Below are 18,193 nucleotides of genomic sequence, written 5' to 3'. Positions count from 1 at the left end.
CGCAGGCTGTGAGAGTTCGTGTCCTTCCGCTGCTGTTGGCAGCACAAATTCCCCTCCGCTCAGCTGGCCCCGGCTGGGCGGGAGCTGAGAGCAGGTGAGGCGGGAGAGCGGATTGGCTGCCCGGGGAGCGCCAGGAGATGAGGCTGCTGGAATCTCAGCTGGATCAATGGAACTTTCTTTCCCTGGCAGAAAACAGGAGCCAAAGCAGATCCCTCCTGGCTGGGCTGGTGGGCAGCAGCTGGATGAACTCCAGGGGAAAACACCCTGTGCCTGCCAGGAGTCTGTTTTTCCTACCAGCTCCTGAGCAGTGTCAGGACCACCATGAGGGAATTCAAATCCAGATAAACCTCACTGCCCACAGAATGAATAACCCCAACAGAGAAATGCACTGTTGTCATAAAAAAGCTTAAAGATCTGTTAAAAATGCAATGACAACACTGTAATGGGATTCCCAGGAATCTTCTTAATGCTCTTGGTTCCATTTTTAATGTATTTTTAGTCCCTCAATGGGCAGCTTGTAGAACTTATCCTGGGATTTATAGGTTGAGCAGGGTTGGCTTTGGATTGACCTTCACCTCTGGTCCCGCTTTGTGCAAACACAACTCGGGGCAAGGTGGGTGAACTCAGTACCTCAGCTTTTCCCTCAAAAATATCCCCTATATATATGTGTGTATATATATATATGTAGATGAACTCAGATTTTGCCCCAGACTGTCCACTCCTCACCTCCATATGCCCTCAAAGTGTCCATTCTGTTCCCCACAGGTGCCCTGGTGACACCAGGGAGGTCCCTTTGCCCACAGTGCCTTTCTCCTGCCCCTCTCCGACCCAAGGCCGCTCCTCTGCTCGCTCTCTCTGTCCTTGTCCCACACAGTGAGGTGTGAAAGGAGAAAGGTTCCAGAAATATTTCTGCAATTAATTAATTAAGAATTATTTCCAATTCCCCAGTGAGAAGGACAGGAACTCACAGCCACTGACAGTCCCCTGCAGCAAGAGCTCAGTACACATCCACAGAGGCAAGTCCAGCATCTGAAAGAAAGAAATAAGAAGAAAAAAGTGATTTCTTCTGTTTCAAAGTTATTTCAAGTTCTCAAACCCAAACCAACCTTTGCTCTTGATTTTGGCTGGGTGAATTGTGAGTGGTGGGCACAGGTCATGTCATTCATGCTGATGTGAGTGATGCTTTCTGGGGGCAGAGCAGCTGATTTCCAAAGTTCACTTCCTGCCCCATGCCTGATCTGCACAGGAGAAAACCTCTTCCATGAAGGGATTTTGCTCCATCTGATCCCATCTGCCCAGTCTGTTCCATGAGGATATTGCCAGGCTGGAGCAGCACAGGCAGATGCAGCTCTCAGCACTCTCTGCTCCAAACACAGCTCTGGGCTCCTTTGCAAAGTGCCTCTGCCATGAGGTTTTCTCCAGGAGAGATCAAGGAATGGCTCATGGCAGGGTGGAGATTTCATTATCACAAAGGGAAGCAAAGGATAAATATTCCTGTAAGAGCCTTTGGGACCTTCTGGGCTGAATTGGGAAGGGAACGTTCATTCCCTGCAGGGCAAATGCACGACAACCTCCAACACAAAGCACAGACTGTCAGGTGGGGTCTGACAGCACCACTTTGACAAACTTCACTGTCATTATTCTTTTCAGGGACTTTTCCAATCAAACTCGGAAGCGGACAAGCCCAAAGCTCTGTCTGGCTGCTCAGGAACAAAAGGAACAAAACTGCCAGGGGTGAGGCACATTCCCAGCCAACGCTCCCAACACAGCACAGAGGCACCACTGGAGCTCGTGTGGGGCTGCCAAGGGCTGCCAGGAGCACACAGCCCCCAGTGGGGTGGCAGGGACAGCAGCAAACTCCCACAGACTGACGGCACAACAGAGACACAAAGGCCAGCAATGCCCATGGGAGGTGCAGCTTTAATTCTGCTCCCTGTGCTGCCACATCCCTGCAGGAAATCTCCAGGGGGGGTAGAAACTCTCAGGGTGCACAAAATGCAGCATCCATCACCCTGATCCTGCTTAAACTCAGTGTGTGGGGCCAAACCCCCACAGGTAAACACTGACCTGACCTGGATCAGTCTCAGACACAGCCCCAGTTCCCACCTCCAACCTGCTCCCGGGGCTGCTGCCACATTCCTGACAAGGTGCCAAAGGCCCTTTGGCCAGGGCTCTCTCTGTCTCAGGGGACTGCAGGGACCAGGGCAAGGACAGCCTGAAACCAGGGCAGATCCCTCTGGATTTGCAATGCTCTGGGGACAACTGGGGACTCACCCCACACCATGGGAAGCACCAGGGGCCCTCCAGCACATTCCGCCAGGGCCGGAGCCCGCTGGGTTTGGCTGCTCAAACACCAAAGCTTTTGGCAAAGATGGGATGAGTTAAGTGGTTTTTCCTGTCCTGAAAGAGAGGAGAAAAGGGAAATTAGGTCCCTGTGGAAGTCAAAGGCTTGTGGCTTTCACACTCCTGTTCTGATTGCTCACTGGAGGGTTTTATTCACGAAAAGTGAGGTGACATCAAATAAAAGGGCCCTTACCTTTTATTCCCTACTATTTTCATACATAAAAAGAATGTCCATTTTTTCCTATTGCATTCTTTGCCTAATTTTAACAGAACCATTTTCATTCCAGGCCCCATTTGTGAGCTATTCAATCCTTTGCCATCGGACTTTGGACAAAGGAAGAGAAGGATCTGTTCCACACGGGTGTCATCCAACAAGAACAGCCCCTGTGCCATCCCCAGCCTGTGCCGAGCACGCTGCCTCACTTTCCCCGTTCTGGATTCTGGCTCCAATCCAGTCTGCGTTTTCCCCTATTTTCCATGTCTAGAGACAGGAAATTGTCCTGGTCAGGGTGCTAAGACCTTAAACTGCACGTTGGTCTGGGGGGCTGTGACTGGGATTCCAGCAGGGAATTCATGGTTGTACGAATGAAAACTATTCCAGGGGGCAGCACTGAAAAAGTTGGGAGCTGCTGCTTCACCACACGGTGTCAGCAAAAGAGAGCACACACAAAATGTGTAGCCAAAACCAAGGATAAAATGATTCCTCCTGCTCTTAGTGGGACCAGGGCTAATTCTGCCCTGGAATGACAAAGACCTTCTCCCTCAGACCCCCAGAGAGCCCTCGAAAAGCTAAAGTGCAGCAGGGAAGGAAGGAAGGAAAGGCACCTCTGCCTCACCTGCTGGGGACAGCACAGGTCCTGCTGCTCCCGGGGGCTGGGAATGTGTCCGGAGCCAAAAGCACCTTCCCAGGCTGCAGGGGCTTTCCTAAAGCACCACCTGTGGGAAGCCAAGGGCTGTGGAAGAAATGGAGTGGGACTTTACAGTAATAGCAATAATAGTAATAATAGGGAAGAGCAGCAAAGGGAGCAACAGTAATTCCAGGAGGGAGCAGGAGGGATGCTGAGCTTTAAATGAGGTTTGAGTGAGGCAGCATCTCCTGGGATTTCTAAAGCACAGCTCCAGGCCTGGGATTACATGAGCAGGGCAAGCTCCTACTGTCCAATCCCTGGATTTGCCTCCTGCCAGCGCTCGGCACCTTGGGCGTGTTTGGGGGCAAGGGCTCCAGTGCTGCTGCCTTGAGGGATTGGGAAAATGGGCATTAAACCCCTTCCCACAGGGCTGGCTCTGAGCTCTGGCTGGGGACAGCATTTGGCACCTCGGTTTCCATCATTTTGAAGGTACACTGAATAAACCCGGGGGAGATAAATAAACCTTTCTCCATAAGGACAGCCCCAAGGAATACACAATTATTCCTATGCCAGCAGCCAGATTTCGGGGAGAGACTCCAGACTCTTGTCTCCCTCCCTGGCTGTAAAACACTTGCAGAGGCTTTGGAGTTCATACAAGCTTGTCAGGATTTGGACACTTCATTTAAATTCCATTCATATATGAAGGAATTGGAAGTGTCCTAAAGGCACCTCCACCCATACTTTAATTTTAAGCCCTCTATCACCAATGGATTTGGATGTTCTTTTGTTAGGAACACCCCACCTCTGCTTCTTTAGGTGCCTCCATGTGGGAGAGAAAATAAATGTGGACAAAAGTTTGGAATGCAGCTTCCAAGTCAAGTTCGACTCCAGCTCTAGGAAGCTACCGTGACACAGATCAACCAGAGGAACATCTTGAAAAGAAATGCACACTCAGCAGCAGCCAAAACAATCACATTTCTGATTTTACCTGGTCTCCAGGTGCTCTGCCAGAGCTCCCAACAGCCGTTCCCATTCCCAGACAAGCCCGGGCAGCACTGTGGAGAGTACTCGCAACGTCCATGAGGCCGAGGAGGCCGTTTTGGATGCATTCTTTGCTGCAGAATGGGAAAGCAAGAGTTTAGATGGGCATTACGGTCCCTCCTGCACCAAATTCCATTCCAGAAACATCCTCCCGCTAATCCAGAACTTCCCCCCTGCTCTTTTTGCACCACGTCAGGGCAGTGCCGCCGAGCGCCACAGGCACGGGACACCTCGGCATTCCCTGGGGACGGGGCCTGCAGTGCCGGGCGCTCCCACGGGGCGGCAGCACTGAGAGAGAAGGGGGGAACAGCGCCCCCCCACCACCACCCACGGCGGGACTGCGCATGCGCATTGTTCTCTGTGCCCTTAGGCACCACGTGACCCGGAGCTTCATTCCGCTCACTGCGCACGCGCGCCCCTCCTTGGCTGCGGCCCCGCCCCCCGAGCGGCGGGTGGGACTGCGCATGCGCGGGCACCTGTGCTGCAGTACCGCGCTCCGCCCGCAGGCGGCAGCAGCGCGGCGCCAGCGCAGCCCTGGGAACAGCGGGGAATTAAAGAGGGAAACAGCGGGAGCGATCCCGAGCGCATCGCAAGACCTCTTCCTGGGGCTCCTCCAACCGCTCGTGCGTGGAAGTCCGCGATTTTCCCAGCAACTGCTGGGAAAATGAATGTATTCCTCGTCTTCTGAGTGCTGCCGGTCCAGTCTGAGCACTTGAGGAATAAAATACCTGTTCCCCATGTCTCAGGAAGAGATTTTCTAGGTGAAAGCGCTAGGAGCAGGAGCTGGGCTTTGTCTCACCTCGCTGTGCTTTAGATGTGATGCTTCGTTTGGAGATAAAAGATAAATTCAGGCTCCGTCTTGCCACTCACCAGGGAGAGATCAGCAGCTCCTAAAATCCCACTCTGTGACAGATAGAATAAATAAACATTGATTTTTCTCCTGGATAACATTAATCATGGCTTGACAGAGTTACACCAGAGAGTAAACCAAAAGTAAGCGCTGCAGGCTCCTGACAAACGGATCCAAACCTAAAAATCATCATTATTGGATCAGCCTTAGCTGAAGGGCTGAGTTTCATCCCAGAACCCGACATCCTGTTTCAGATGTCCCAGGAGCGATGTGTCTGGTCTCCTGGTGCTATAATGAGGATTTAGAGCTGCTTTTCATCACCCACGAGGAGATGCCGGAGGCGAAGCAGCGGCTGGGATGCCAGGACAGTGCTGGAGATGTTACAGATAATGAAAATCGAGCAGTTTGGGGGCTGAGTCCTCCCCAGGAGCAGCATCCACCTGCCCAGACCTGGAAATCTACCCCCCTCAGAGAACTGGCCTCGATTTCTTGATTCATCCAAGTTCAGCCTCACTTTTTTTGACTCAACAAACCATCTTTGCTTGGCGTGAAGGATCCGAGATAGAATGGAAATAAATTCAGTTAAAAAGCAGGGATTAGATTTCATCCCTGCTGCGAGGCAGGTGCTTGGTCTGAGCTCTATGTGGAATACTCCTCCTTGTCCTCCTGGGGTATGGATCTCCATTGTGGCACCTGCTTTCTTACTCAAATTCCATAAGATCCTTGTGCAAGGCAGTAGAGGAGCTTCTCTAACTCACCAAGATCAGCCCATCCATCCTGGCCTTGGACACTGCCAGGGATGGGGCAGCCACAGCTGCTCTGGGCAACCTGTGCCAGGGCCTCAGCACCCTCCCAGGGAAGAATTTCTTCCCTATATCCAATGCAAACATACCTAGAGGAAGATTTTGGCTTCTCTTTCCTCCCAGGTGCAGCTGAAGCAGATTTTCATATCCTGTGATATCTCAGGTAGAATAAGACGGATCCACATTCTCATAGTAGCCCAGAAGAGGATGTGCCACGTCCAAATGAGACCCACGCAGGGTCACACAGAATCCTGGAATGGTTTGGAAATTGGTGACATTGGAAGCAGCTCCTTAAGAGGAGACCTGCACTGATAAATAAGCACAATTAGTTAAATAAACTCAATTAGTTTCAGAAAGTTAAATGGATACTTGAGGATTGATTTCCTACTTCTATATACATATTTTTTATATATATATATATATATATAATTTTAATATGATTTTATATATTAATAAACATATATTTAAAACTTTAATATATTAATTTATTTTAATATATAAAGAAAATATTTATATAGAATTTATATATATATAAAGCATATTTTCTTAGAAAAACATATTATATATCTACAAATTTATCTCTTGGATTATGTAACCAATCTCTTGGCATCACAGGGAATTAAAAAGAACTGACATAGGAAATAGAGATTTGGGGATTGGGAGACACCCCATGATTTGGAGAAGTGTTCCAACTGCAAACTGGGATAAAGGGAAAACCCTTCAGGAACTCTCCTGCTGCAAATTATTTTTACACTTCCTGGTGATGATTATGATCTGAATTTAAGCCCTTGAGGCTCAAATTGACCCTTCAGCCTTGCCCAGAATGTGCCTGCTCTGAATAAATCTCGCATTTCCCATGTGGCTGTGTCACCCCGCCACCCTTCATCACCAAGAAGCAAGTGGAGAAATCCATTACATTTTTCCATTAAAAAATGTTTAAAATAGATCAGATGAGTCAAAGCCCCCAAACACATTGTTGTCTCCATCAGGGGAACCTGTGGTGACTCATTCAAAGCCCACAAGGAGAGAGGATGAGTCCTGGGATGAGATGAGTCAAGCCCTGAAACCTGGAATCAGGAATAATCAGAAAACTGCAGCTGGGGTGGAAAATCAACCTCGCCTGGGTGGAAAGAGACATGCTCAAGAGGAGATGATGTGGGAGGTTTGGACAACATCAAGAGGTTTGGAGGCCTCAAACGAGCCAGGTGTGTCTGAATACAACACACAGAATTATGGAATCCTGCAATGGGTTAGGTCAGGAGGGATCCTAAAGCTGGTCTTGTTCCAACCCCCTGCCATGGGCAGGGACACCTTCCACTACCCCAGGCTGCTCCAATCCCTGCCCAGCCTGGTCTTGGACACCTCTGCCAGGGCCAGAGAAGTTGTGGATGCCCCATCCCTGGAAGGGGTGACATTTTGCAGGGGAGGAGGGAGAGGTTCTTATTTAGGGACAAATAAATACAATAACAAATAAAATAACCTCATGCCTTAATTTTCCACGTTAATTAGTGTTGCATTAAATTGACAACAGACACCATTGAAGTGATTTCCAATCAATTTGGGTCAATTAAAATGAGACCAGCATTCCTGATTGCAAGTTCATCCACGTGCAGCTTCAAGGGAAAACTGCCCCCTCCTAATCCAATTTATGACTCTCCCCATCCAGCAAAAAGTTGTCCCAAAACCACTTAAAGTTCCACCCCCTAGTTAATGGCAGCTTGAATCAAGATACTCACAGGTCCTTGAGATGAAGTCCACAAGCCCCATTGGTCCTGCTGAAACCAGGAAGTTTTTCCTGTTCCATCCTCTAACGTGGCTGGAAGATTTTAAGTTTTACACCTTCCCCACATGAGCAGTTGCCAAAGGGTCTCTGAAGCACCTGAAAACTGAATGAGCCTTCCCCAGAGGCCTTGGGGCACATTCAGAGGGGGTTTTCTCTCTGGGGTTTTAGGGATGGGATCCCCATGGCACATTGGAATGGATGCCTGCGGAGCCAGAGCGATGCCACTCGTGTACACAATGGTGTCAGCAGGAGTGAAACAAAATCAAGGGGGTTTGTCAAACACTTGAGTCTGAGAGATTTATAAAGTTCTTCTCCATTTCTACATTACCTTTTAATTATACATAATTATATTTATATAATGTATTTTTATTTATTATATATGGGAGGGAAAAAACATTAAGTACTAGACATATTTAAGGAAATTATTGTTTTATCTTTGCAATTACCTTTCTTTCGTACTACACATTCCTTAGAGAGGATCCTAGAACCTGGAATTGTTTGGATTGGAAGGGACCTTAAAGAACATCCAGTCCCACCCCCTGCCATGGGCATGGACACCTTTTACTAGACCAGGGTGCTCCAAGCTCTGGAGAACCTGGCCTTGGACACTTCCAGAATATAACTTGACCTGCTAAAATTCGCTTCCTCTTTTCTCAATCTGGGTTTGAAAAAATAAAGATAAAATTAAAAATTAATAAATAAAATAAATAAAGATCCAACTGCTGCTCGAGTTGCCCACTCTGACCTAACAGATATGTGTATTTCTGGTTGAGAAATGAGTATTGCCATTTCCTCCCTTCTCACTTCCCTCTTGCCCCCCGCCATGCCGGCTGTTTACTATTGCCTGTGAAACAGGGTCAATTCCTCTTCTCCCCTCACCACCCCTCCAAGCAGCTTTTACTTCCCCGTTCCAGATGAGTCAGAGACTCATTGCAGGGAGTCATCTGACGGTCTGCCGACACTCTTCTCCTGCATCTTAGTGGCCACCACAACCTCCACAGCTCTCTCCAGCCTGTCCTGCTGTCTGGGGCAATTATTCTGCATGGCAAAGGCTCGCTGTTTTCCTTTTTTTGAAGTTTTTTCTGGTTCCCATTTGCCCAAAGGGTCCCATTTGGGACCAAAAAAGTTCATTTTGAAAAGCCATTTTGTACCATGTGCTTCAAAATTGGTTCAGGAGACCCACCTGCAGTCACCTACACCAGCCAGAGAATCCTGGAATGGCTCCGGTTGGAGAGGACCTTAAAGATCATCCAGTTCCACCCAGAAGGTCCAGGAGCTGTGGATGAGCCCTGGCAGGTACGATCCTGCTCGGGGCTGAGCCCCCTCCATCCTCCTGCCCGCTGTCAGCTCTGCCTCTCTCACACCTCCTCATCTGGCGCTCGATACCGGCCCCACGGCCAAGCCTGGCTGACAGCGGGAGATGGATGGGGCCGAGCCGGCTCCGCGGGGCACGGACACGTGCGGGGGATGCGGGGGGAACCTGGGGAGGTGGTTCCTCCCTGCTTCACGTCAGTCCTGGCCCTGGTCCCAAATGCTGGAGCTGCCCAGGCTGCCCCCTTGGCAGCCCCACAGTGCCCAGGGACATGGGGTCCCCTCTGTGTTATGATGGACACAGGAAGGATTCGAGTGCCGAACTCAAGGCAGGACGGAAGGCTGAGTCCCAGTTGGGAGAAAATGCCCACCTCTGTGCAGAGCAGGGAGGGAGTTCAGGCCAGTGCCACCATCACTGGGGCACTAACAGGTACAGAAAGCCACCAGCATTCCCACAAGGACATCCCCTGGTCCTCCAGACCCTCTCCCAGAGCCTCAGCATCCCTCATCCCTCCAGAATACAATCCATAGCGTGCTATCAGACAGTGTCCATGGCCCTGGTGCAGTTCGGAGGGGAGTGGGGGGCTCTGGAGTAACCCCCCTGCTTTTCCCCTGTAATGCCTCACCCTGGTGTTGGTCACCTCCTGCAAATCGCCCTCAGCCCCACAGCGCCCGCTTGTCCCCATCCATCTCCCGCTGTCACTGCAACCAGGGGAACAGAGGGTCCCAGGCACCAGGGTAGAGACTGGACCCACCTTGGAGGGGGTTATGGGGAGGGGGCAGCTCGTTCCTCCCTCCAGAGCCGCAGAGGCTCTGCCGGAGCAGTGGCTGTTTGCCGATGCCTCAACACCTCACTGTGGTTTTCAATATCAGGTGGTGACGGCTGTGTACCAAGAGGGGTTTTGCCTGGGGGAGCCCCCACCTCCCCCCGCTCAGATCTGTGATATGATGGGACAAGGAGACCCCAAGAAAGATGTTCCTCCCCAGCCCGGGGCATCCCAAGCCCTGTTTGGGGACTGGTGGTGGTCCCAGCGGTGCCACCGCTCGCCTCCCGTCCATCATCACCGCGTCAAGGCGGGAAGGCAGGCTGGGGAAGGGGGCTGTGCTCCAGCCCCCAAGGACCACCTCGGCTCCAGCCCCCGCCTCTCCATCCCTGAGCTGGGGCATAAAACCCCCGGCAGGCTGCGGGGACACTGCAGAGCCAGCGCTGCACTGGAAGGGGGCTTCGGTGGAGTCCCACTACCACCATGCCGGGGAATGGAGCCACGGACGCCTCCTGCACTCCCACCACACCCATGGCAGGTAAAACCCCCCCACGACAACACCTCCTGCACCCAGCAGTGGGGTCCTGTGGCATTTCGGGGTGTGGTGGGGATGGAGATAAAACCCCACTGTAGTGGGGGGACAGGACACCCCAATCCTGCCACCATCTCCATGGAGGGAGGGTGTGATGCACGGGGTCTGCTCCCCTAGACTGACACCCCTTCAACCCTCCACAGCCTTCCTGGGGGGCCCGGGCGAGGGGTCTCTGTGCACCCCCGGCCTCGGGTGGGCTGGCGAGGGGACAGGGGCCAGTGGCAAGAACCAGCGGGTGTGCCACGCCGCAGCACGGCTGGAGATGGGCAGCCTCTGGGAGGAGTTCAACCGCCTGGGCACCGAGATGATCGTCACCAAGGCAGGCAGGTGGGTACCAGAGTGGCCCGGGGGGCTGCCAGGGCAGGAGGGGGCACCCCCCTCCCACACCCCTCTCTGTGCAGGAGGATGTTCCCCACCTTTCAGGTGAAGCTGTCGGGGTTGGATCCGTTGGCTGACTATGTCCTGCTCATGGATTTCATCCCACTGGATGACAAGAGATACAGGTGGGGACGGGGCGATGGGGGCAGGGGGCTGGATGCAGGGGTGCTGAGCCCCTCCCCGCCCTGCAGATACGCCTTCCACAGCTCATCCTGGCTGGCGGCGGGCCGGGCCGAGCCGGCAGCTCCCGGCCGCGTCCACTTCCACCCCGACTCCCCGGCCAAGGGCGCCCAGTGGATGCGGCAGATCGTGTCCTTCGACAAGCTCAAGCTGACCAACAACCTCCTGGATGACAACGGCCACGTGAGGACCCTGCTGCAGGGTGGGCGATGGGGGGATACAGTGCACCCCTGCCCGGGGGGGTCCTGCCATGTCCTCTTTCCCGCCCCCAGATCATCCTCAACTCCATGCACCGCTACCAGCCCCGCTTCCACGTCGTCTTCGTGGACCCGCGGCGTGACAGCGAGCGCTTTGCCCACCAGAACTTCAAGTCCTTCAGCTTCCCCGAGACCCAGTTCATGGCAGTGACGGCCTACCAGAACCACCGGGTGAGCGCCGGCTGGGGGGACACCGGGGCACCCTCCCAGGACTCCCTGACCCTGCTTCCCCTCTGCAGATCACCCAGCTGAAGATCGCCAGCAACCCCTTCGCCAAGGGATTTCGGGATGGCGACCCTGAGCCATGGTAAGGCACCCCCGGATGCCGCCCCCACACCAGGGCGAGGAGGTCGAGCCCTGAGCCCCCACCCCACCTCTCTTGCAGGTGCGGGGTGCCAGCAGGGTCCCTGCTGGGTGCGATGCCCCATGCCCGGGCCACGCCGCTGCCCCCTCACCCCGAGAAGCAGGAGAAAGGTAGGGGGGCTGCAGGGGGAGCCGAGCCCCTGCTGCTGCCTCTCCCCGCCGCAGGGGCTCCACGCAGCCGTGGGGCTCTGGCTGCTGCCCCCCAACAACCAGCAGCACCCCCCAGTTTCCCTGAGCTCCCTGCACCCACCTTCCAGCCCCTCAACTGCCCCCCTGGTGTCTATGTGGGGGCCAAACCCCGCACCCTGCCCTACCCCCTGCCCGCCTTCCCCCCGCTCAGCACTTACGGCCCTGCCATGGCCCCCACCTTCGGCTATGGCCAACAGTGACTGTGGGCACCCCCAAGCCCCCCCTACACCTCCTACCCACGCAATGGCAACGCAGAGCTGGGGGGAGCCACAGGGATGGCTTTATTCACTGCCAAGGAGGCTCCAGGGATCCAGGGAGGGGAATTTGGGGTGCAGCCACCGTTCCAAGTCCCTGTAATCTCCATGGCAAGGCTATTCCCAGGTGTCCGGGGCGAAGGCGAAAGGGCACAGCTTGTACCCAGCACCCACGTAGAACTTATTCTGGAACTCCACCCTGGCAAGGAGAGGGGGGTGAGGGGTGCTCTGGGAGGTCTGTCACGCCCCCCAGACTCAACCAGTAACCCATCAGCTTTGGGGGCTCACCAGTGCAGGCGCAGGGCATGGAGGAAGGCGGAGAGCCCCTCCATCACTAGCAGGATGGCCACAGTCAGCACGGCGAAGGCGGCGAAGACGGGCACCAGCACCACGCCACCCACGTAGCTCAGCCGCACGAAGCCGTTCCGCATCACCATGGTCCACAGGACCTCCGAGAGCTCTGGGAATTGGAGGGAGATGGGCAGGAGAGGGGAGTGAGGGTCTCCCTGGCTCTGAGAGGGGCAAGGGGGAACCAAGGGGACTCACGGGCGTGCGCCAGGCTGAGTGCCCAGAGCCGCAGGTAGGACGCAGTATTGGAGACACAGCCCAGGCAGTACTCGATGGTGTGGATTGCCTGGTGCATGAAGATTTCAGTGAAGTCCAAGTGCTGCAGAGAGGGAGGGGACACGGGACATCAGCAAGGGGCACAGACACCCCCATCCCACCATCCAAGCCTGCCTGGATGCCCCTCACCTTGGCATCAGGGCTGTGCCCTCCGCTCTCCACGTCCTCCTTGGTGGCGTTGACGGAGTTCCCGGCCTCCTGCCCCTCTAGCAGCGGCTCCTGCTCCCCCATGGACACCGGCTGCACCGCAACAGCACCAGCAGTGAGACCTCCCCATGACCCCCATGGAGCCCCCCATGGCCCCCAGCCTTACCGTCCTCGGGGCGCGCTGCCGGCACCACTGGTACAGCGGCGTCCCCAGGAGCAGGACGGGCACCGACGCCAGCGCCAGCACCACCAGCACCATCTGCACCGGCACCTGCGGCACAGGGACAGAGCTTTGGGGCCTGCCTGATCTGAGAAGAGCCCCATTCCTGACACCCGCTCTCCCAGCCAGGGTGGGGAGTAGGTGCCTGCCAGGGTGTGGGGTGGTACCTGCCCTGGGTAGAGTGGGAGGTTCTCGGCATTGGAGGTGAAGAGGAACATGTCGATGAAGTGGATGAGGATGCTGGGGGCCAGCAGGGAGTCAGCAGCACTGAACTTGATCCACTTGTAGAAGATGAGGAAGACCAGGTAGCCAAAAAGCGCCAGGAGGAAAATCATCTCCGGGAGGAACTCCAGGACCAGCCGGTGCCGCTGCTGGAAGTGCCTGGGTGGGAGGACATCAGCCATGCTCAGCCTGTCCCTCTTCACCCTCGCATGTCCTCGGCACCCATCAAGGTGTAGGGACACAAGACCCCAGCTGCCACCCCCATCCCACCCAGGTGAGTCCAATCCCGGTCCCCTTGGCATGACCAGAGCCCGTGGGCACAGCCCAAGGACTCACACATGGTTGAAGACCCCCAACACGACGCCGAAGCCCATGTGCACGATGCCCAGCACCACAGACATCTTCATCTTGAAGGAGTTGAGGAAGTTGAGGTGGTTGGTGGCCAAGCTCCAGATCTGTCATGAACAAGGTGGGTGAGACTCTGCACGACCCCAAAAAGGGTCCCACCTCGTTGTCATCCCCATGGGACACTCACTGGGTCGATCCCGAATGGATACGGCCCTCGGAAGACACCGGTGACATTGGGGTCCAGGGTGAGAGAGGGGTGGGTGGCGAGGTATGCAGAGCTGGGGGCAGAACGAGGGATGTCAGTGCCAGCAGGGAGATGGGGACCCGGGCAGGGGGCACAGGGGTGAGACCACACCTCCAGGAGGAGCGGTTGGCCATGGTGGCCACACTCCAGGCAGAGGGGAAGATGGCAGTGGCTTTGCTGAAGCACTCGTTGTAGATGAAGCCGGTGTAGATGGAGAAAGCGCCCATGAGCAGGATGAGATAGCGCCCCTCAAAGAACATCAGCCAGATCTGGGGGGGCAAACACAGCTCCCATGTCCCTCACCACCTCCCCTGCCCCACGCCATTTCCCTCCCACACCACCAGCCCTGATCCATATTGTCCCTGTCCTGAGCCACCAGCCGCACCCTGTATCATCCAACCCCATTCCAAATCCCCAACCATGTCCCACACCTCCAACCCCCCCTCCATGCCCCCAACCCTATCCCATGTCTCCAACCGCGTCCCGCCCTTCCATCCTGCTCCATCCTGCTCCCACCTCGTTGGTGCCCTGCCGCAGGCGGGGGCTGTCCTCGTACAGCACCATCCAGAGCGCAAAGAGGAACATGAGCAGCCCGTGCCCCACGTCCCCGAACATGATGGCGAAGATGAAGGGGAAGGTGATGATGGCGTAGGGTGCTGTGGGACACGCGGACTGCATTACACAAGGTGTCCCCTCCCAGCCCTGGGCCTCAGGGGGTGCCGGGGGCCTTACCGGGGTTCACCTCCTGGTAACTGGCCACCCCGTAGGCATCCACAATGCTCTGGAAGCCGGCAGTGAACTTGTTGGTGCGGATGAGGGTGGGGGGGCTCTCCGAGGTGGGGATGCGCTGCACGAAGCACTCCACACTGGAGCCGCTCTGGTACTGCGGGAACAGCGCCCGGAACCTGATCCTGGCACCCACCCCACAACACCCCCCTTCCTGGAACCAGCCCCCAGCACCCCCTACCCAGCACCTGGAGCCTGATCCTGGCACCCACCCCCAGCCCGGCACATGCCCCACCATGATGAGGTGACATAGGGACACCAAGCGACCTCTGGCACGAGGACAGGGGGACACTGAGCAACCTCACAACAAGGACATGGAGACACAGAACAACCCCTGGCACGAGGACATGGGGACACCGAGAAACCCTTGACATGAAGACATGGGACACCAAGAAACCCAGGCACGAGGACATGGGAACACAGAGCAACTCCTGACACGAGGACACTGAGCAACCCCAGAACAAGGACATGGATATACCGAACAACCCCTGGTGCAAGGACATGGGGACACCAAGCATGCCCAGGATGAGGACACAGAGCCACTCACGGATCCCTGGCGCAGGGCATCCTGCACTTGGGTGAGGTCCCGCACGGGGCACCAGACCTCGGCGATGAGGCACTTCTCGGTGACATCGAAGCTGCATTGGTTGAGGACGAGGTAGATGGCCTTCATCTTCTGCACCTGCACGCGCCAGGTGGGCAGCACCAGCGCCACCTTGTCCAGCACCTGTGCCAGGTACTGCTCTGTCTCCTCCAGCACCTGTGGGCACCTGTGTCAGGGATGGCAGACCCAGCACGGCCCCCACATCCCTTCATGATGCCCAGCTCACCACACTGAGGTCCTGGATCTGGCTGTGCAGCCCGGTAATGGTGTCTGTCCTGCTGGCCTCACTCTCTGGGTACGGATACACCTGGCAGTGGAAGCTGGGACAGAGAGACATTGCCGTGTCAGGGCTCCCCAGCCTGGCCCCGCAATGGGGTCCAGAGTAGGTGTTACTAAATAAACCTCCCTGTGGGCGCACACTCACCAGTCCGAGATCTTGCGGATCTTCTGCCCGATCTGCTCGCCCCAGTAGGAGATGAGGAAAATGACCCAGGTGATGCTCTCGCCCTAGGGACAGCACAGTCTGTGTCATTCCGATATCCCGGCCCCCACAGCTGTGCCAGCTCCCTCCGGGTGCTGCCTCACCGAGGCCGGGTCCTCCATGGGCTCGGGCATCTCCACGAAGGAGGCCACCAGGTACCCACGGCAGGCACGCCACAGCAGCCGCTCGAAGGCGGTCACTCGCCACGGGTGGATGACGCCGGCCACGAAGCTGCAGAGACACAGCAGGAGGGTTGGGATAGGCAAACCACTCCATGGCTGCACCACTGCGCCACAGGTCATCTCCAAGCCTTATCCCACAGCTTCCCAGCTGCCCTACTGCCACACCACTGGCCCAGAGCCCCTCTCCACCCCCCGCCCCACACCCTTCCCCCTCTCACTTGATCTTGCGCTCGAGGTGCTGGTGCAGGGAGGGGTCGAGGATGGGCTCACGCTCCGAGAGCGCCCGTGGCCGCGGCGGGGAGCCCAGGGAGGCCTGCGGCGATGCGGAGCAGAGGGATGAGCCTGGGGGAAACTGAGGCCCAAAGCAGCACCCCCAGGTCGGCGGGGACCCCCGGACCCACCGGCAGGCTGGTGAAGCGCTGTCCCTCGCGCAGCACGTGCAGGTACTGGCGCAGGTCCCGCAGGCGGCCGCGCAGGGACGCGCGGTTCCGGCTGACCTCCCGCAGCTCCTGCGCCAGCTGCTCCGACTGCTCCTGCACCCGCAGCGCTTCCCGCGCCGCCGGCGCCCGCGGGCTCTCGGGACACGGCCCCGGCACCCGCCCCGCGCTCCGCAGCTCCTGCTGCAGGAAGGCTGAAGGGGGTACACGGTCAGACTGAGGGACCGAGGGTGGCATCCCCCTGAGAAGCCCCCCGAAGTCAGCCCCACGGCCCCCCGGCACTCACTGAAGGTTTTCTCCATCTCCTCGCAGCGCCGCACCTCGCCTACGAAGCGCCGCTGGAAGGGGCTCACTTTGGGGTTCAGCTGCGGGGGTACAGTCAAGGCATGGCCCCACATTGGATTGGGGGGTTCAGCAGCCCGGGGAAACAGGCAGCCCAGGCACCAAACCCACCCTGACCAACTTCCCTGTTCCCGGGGCACCCTAAAACACCCAGCTCAAACCCGACCAGACCAAACCCCCTGTACACAGAGCACCCCAAACCACCCTCCCCAAATCCAGTGCACCCAGGCCCACACAGCCGGACCCCCTGCATCCCAGACACCCCAAAACGCCCCCCCAACCCCTACTTACGTCTCTGAACTCCAGCAGCCCCCGCTCGCCCAGCTCGCTGATGCAGCTGTAGGCAGAAGCCGACTGGAGGAAGAGCTGGGCCAGGCAAACCTCCTCGCTACGGAACAGGGACCCCATGGCCCCCCAGAGACCCCCAGTCCGGCCCGGTGTGCGAAGGCGTCAGGGCACACGCCTGGGGACGGATGGGATAGAATGAAATAGGAGGGAACGGGGTGGGATGCGAATGAGGAACTGAGAGAAAGGGGGGTAAGGGCTGGAAAGCGGGACAGCAGGGCAGAGGTCGCCCAGGGGTCTCGGCGGCTGCGGCGACGGAACCGGGGTGTCCCCGGGCTGTGACCGTGGGAAACCGGCCCGCTCGGTCACACGCGGCTGTGCCCAGCACCGGGCTGGCAAAGTACTTTCGAAACCCCCCTTCCCCGTCCACCCCCCGCCCCATTCAGCTGCCTGTGAGTCAGGGCCAGCGCAATCCCCGCCCCGGGACCGCCCCGGCCGCCCCCCCGGGCCGGACCCGCTCCGGACCCACCCGCCCGTGCTGCCCCCCCCCCGCCGCAGAGCGGGGCCGGGATCCAGCACTTCCTCTTCCCCAGGAAGAGCCCGGCCCCGGGGAGGGACCGAGCGGCCCGGCCCCGCCGCCCCCCGGGAACCCCGTTCCCCGGGACATACCGCACCCCGCACCGCGTGGGGAGCGGCCCCTCGGAGACAGGACCCCCGCAACATCCCCCCCAAGAGGATGGAAATGGGAGACACTTCCCGGAGCCGAGCGGAGCCGGGAAACCGCCCGCCAGTATCAGCAGGACCCCCCCTCTGGTGTGAACCCGGACTGCTAGCGAGTAATTAATTACTCAAAACAATCGCCCGTTTGTGCAGGAGCCAGGGTGCTTTGCTGGGGCCAGGTTGCCATCCCTGGAGAGAAGAGGTTTGGGGTACTACTGCCCAATGTGCATGAAACAAAGGGGGTGAACTATCACTGCCTGCATCCTGCAAGGCGCGATGGTCGTTCTTGTGACGCTAATGGCCCTCCTTTGCACAACTCGCTCAATTCTAATACTTCCCCTCCGGCACTACCAGCTGAACTGCGCTGCCGTGAGAGGCAGCTGAGAAGGGATCATCGAGCGTGAAAGACCCCCGAAAGCGCTCCCAGACTAATTTCTGATGCCTTTCACCGGAGGACTGAAACCTGGGCGTTTCCCCCGAGCCTGATCGCGTTTTAACCCATCGGACTTTGTGTTTTGTGGGCTTCTTCCCCCACCGCCGACAGATCAAGACCATTACTTCGACCAAGGGACAACTAAATTGCAGCAATCAAGTC

The 18,193-nt window shown here is 56.9% G+C and overlaps 2 protein-coding genes and 2 long non-coding RNA genes across 7 annotated transcripts; 2 read left to right on the top strand and 2 right to left on the bottom strand.

The window, feature by feature from the left end:
• Nucleotides 1–443: 443 nt before the first annotated feature.
• LOC125328157 lies at nucleotides 444–7,977 on the bottom strand. 3 transcript variants are annotated; one of them, XR_007204561.1, is made up of 7 exons: nucleotides 7,622–7,977; nucleotides 5,975–6,136; nucleotides 5,032–5,135; nucleotides 4,180–4,306; nucleotides 3,180–3,296; nucleotides 2,275–2,400; nucleotides 444–1,029 (listed from the first exon to the last, which is right to left on the bottom strand). It is a non-coding gene; the product is annotated as an uncharacterized LOC125328157 (long non-coding RNA). The 3 variants fall into 3 exon arrangements; XR_007204562.1 differs by lacking the exons at nucleotides 5,032–5,135; nucleotides 5,975–6,136; nucleotides 7,622–7,977 and having other exon boundaries at nucleotides 3,180–3,279; nucleotides 4,180–4,539; XR_007204560.1 differs by lacking the exons at nucleotides 5,032–5,135; nucleotides 5,975–6,136; nucleotides 7,622–7,977 and having other exon boundaries at nucleotides 4,180–4,527.
• LOC125328158 lies at nucleotides 1,654–3,331 on the top strand. The gene is made up of 2 exons (XR_007204563.1): nucleotides 1,654–1,734; nucleotides 2,631–3,331. It is a non-coding gene; the product is annotated as an uncharacterized LOC125328158 (long non-coding RNA).
• Nucleotides 7,978–10,226: 2,249 nt separating the features above from the next.
• TBX10 (T-box transcription factor 10) lies at nucleotides 10,227–11,902 on the top strand. The gene is made up of 8 exons (XM_048307478.1): nucleotides 10,227–10,281; nucleotides 10,479–10,662; nucleotides 10,737–10,838; nucleotides 10,905–11,076; nucleotides 11,166–11,321; nucleotides 11,390–11,457; nucleotides 11,536–11,624; nucleotides 11,679–11,902. The coding sequence occupies exons 1-8, from the start codon at nucleotides 10,227–10,229 to the stop codon at nucleotides 11,900–11,902; spliced, it is 1,050 nt and encodes a 349-aa protein (XP_048163435.1).
• Nucleotides 11,903–11,960: 58 nt separating this feature from the next.
• TCIRG1 (T cell immune regulator 1, ATPase H+ transporting V0 subunit a3) lies at nucleotides 11,961–17,439 on the bottom strand. Of its 2 annotated transcripts, XM_048308180.1 has the most exons (20): nucleotides 17,408–17,439; nucleotides 16,885–17,056; nucleotides 16,538–16,616; nucleotides 16,216–16,445; nucleotides 16,033–16,127; nucleotides 15,737–15,863; nucleotides 15,576–15,658; nucleotides 15,378–15,471; nucleotides 15,095–15,307; nucleotides 14,494–14,644; nucleotides 14,278–14,417; nucleotides 13,873–14,030; nucleotides 13,705–13,795; nucleotides 13,506–13,624; nucleotides 13,115–13,328; nucleotides 12,894–12,998; nucleotides 12,710–12,820; nucleotides 12,503–12,623; nucleotides 12,245–12,416; nucleotides 11,961–12,155 (listed from the first exon to the last, which is right to left on the bottom strand). In XM_048308180.1, exons 2-20 carry the CDS (start codon nucleotides 16,999–17,001, stop codon nucleotides 12,074–12,076), a joined length of 2,502 nt encoding a protein of 833 aa, XP_048164137.1. In that variant the 5' UTR covers nucleotides 17,002–17,056; nucleotides 17,408–17,439; the 3' UTR covers nucleotides 11,961–12,073. The 2 variants fall into 2 exon arrangements, with proteins under 2 accessions (XP_048164137.1, XP_048164136.1); XM_048308179.1 differs by lacking the exon at nucleotides 17,408–17,439 and having other exon boundaries at nucleotides 16,885–17,301.
• Between the last annotated feature and the right edge of the window lie 754 nt (nucleotides 17,440–18,193).

The sequence above is a fragment of the Corvus hawaiiensis genome, chromosome 6 (assembly GCF_020740725.1).
Source record: "Corvus hawaiiensis isolate bCorHaw1 chromosome 6, bCorHaw1.pri.cur, whole genome shotgun sequence".
NCBI classification, from domain to species: domain Eukaryota; kingdom Metazoa; phylum Chordata; class Aves; order Passeriformes; family Corvidae; genus Corvus; species Corvus hawaiiensis.
This window is presented reverse-complemented; position numbering and strand designations above follow the sequence as displayed.

Excerpts from the sequence above, each read along its gene's own strand:
- TBX10 (XM_048307478.1), top strand. The coding sequence starts at position 10,227 with ATGCCGGGGAATGGAGCCACGGACGCCTCCTGCACTCCCACCACACCC. Across the intron at positions 10,282-10,478 it reads TCCCACCACACCCATGGCAG|CCTTCCTGGGGGGCCCGGGC; the intron begins GTAAAACCCCCC and ends AACCCTCCACAG. Across the intron at positions 11,458-11,535 it reads GATGGCGACCCTGAGCCATG|GTGCGGGGTGCCAGCAGGGT; the intron begins GTAAGGCACCCC and ends CCTCTCTTGCAG.
- TCIRG1 (XM_048308180.1), bottom strand. The coding sequence starts at position 17,001 with ATGGGGTCCCTGTTCCGTAGCGAGGAGGTTTGCCTGGCCCAGCTCTTC. Across the intron at positions 14,645-15,094 it reads ATGCCCTGCGCCAGGGATCC|TACCAGAGCGGCTCCAGTGT; the intron begins GTGAGTGGCTCT and ends CTGTTCCCGCAG. Across the intron at positions 13,625-13,704 it reads ATCCATTCGGGATCGACCCA|ATCTGGAGCTTGGCCACCAA; the intron begins GTGAGTGTCCCA and ends TGTTCATGACAG.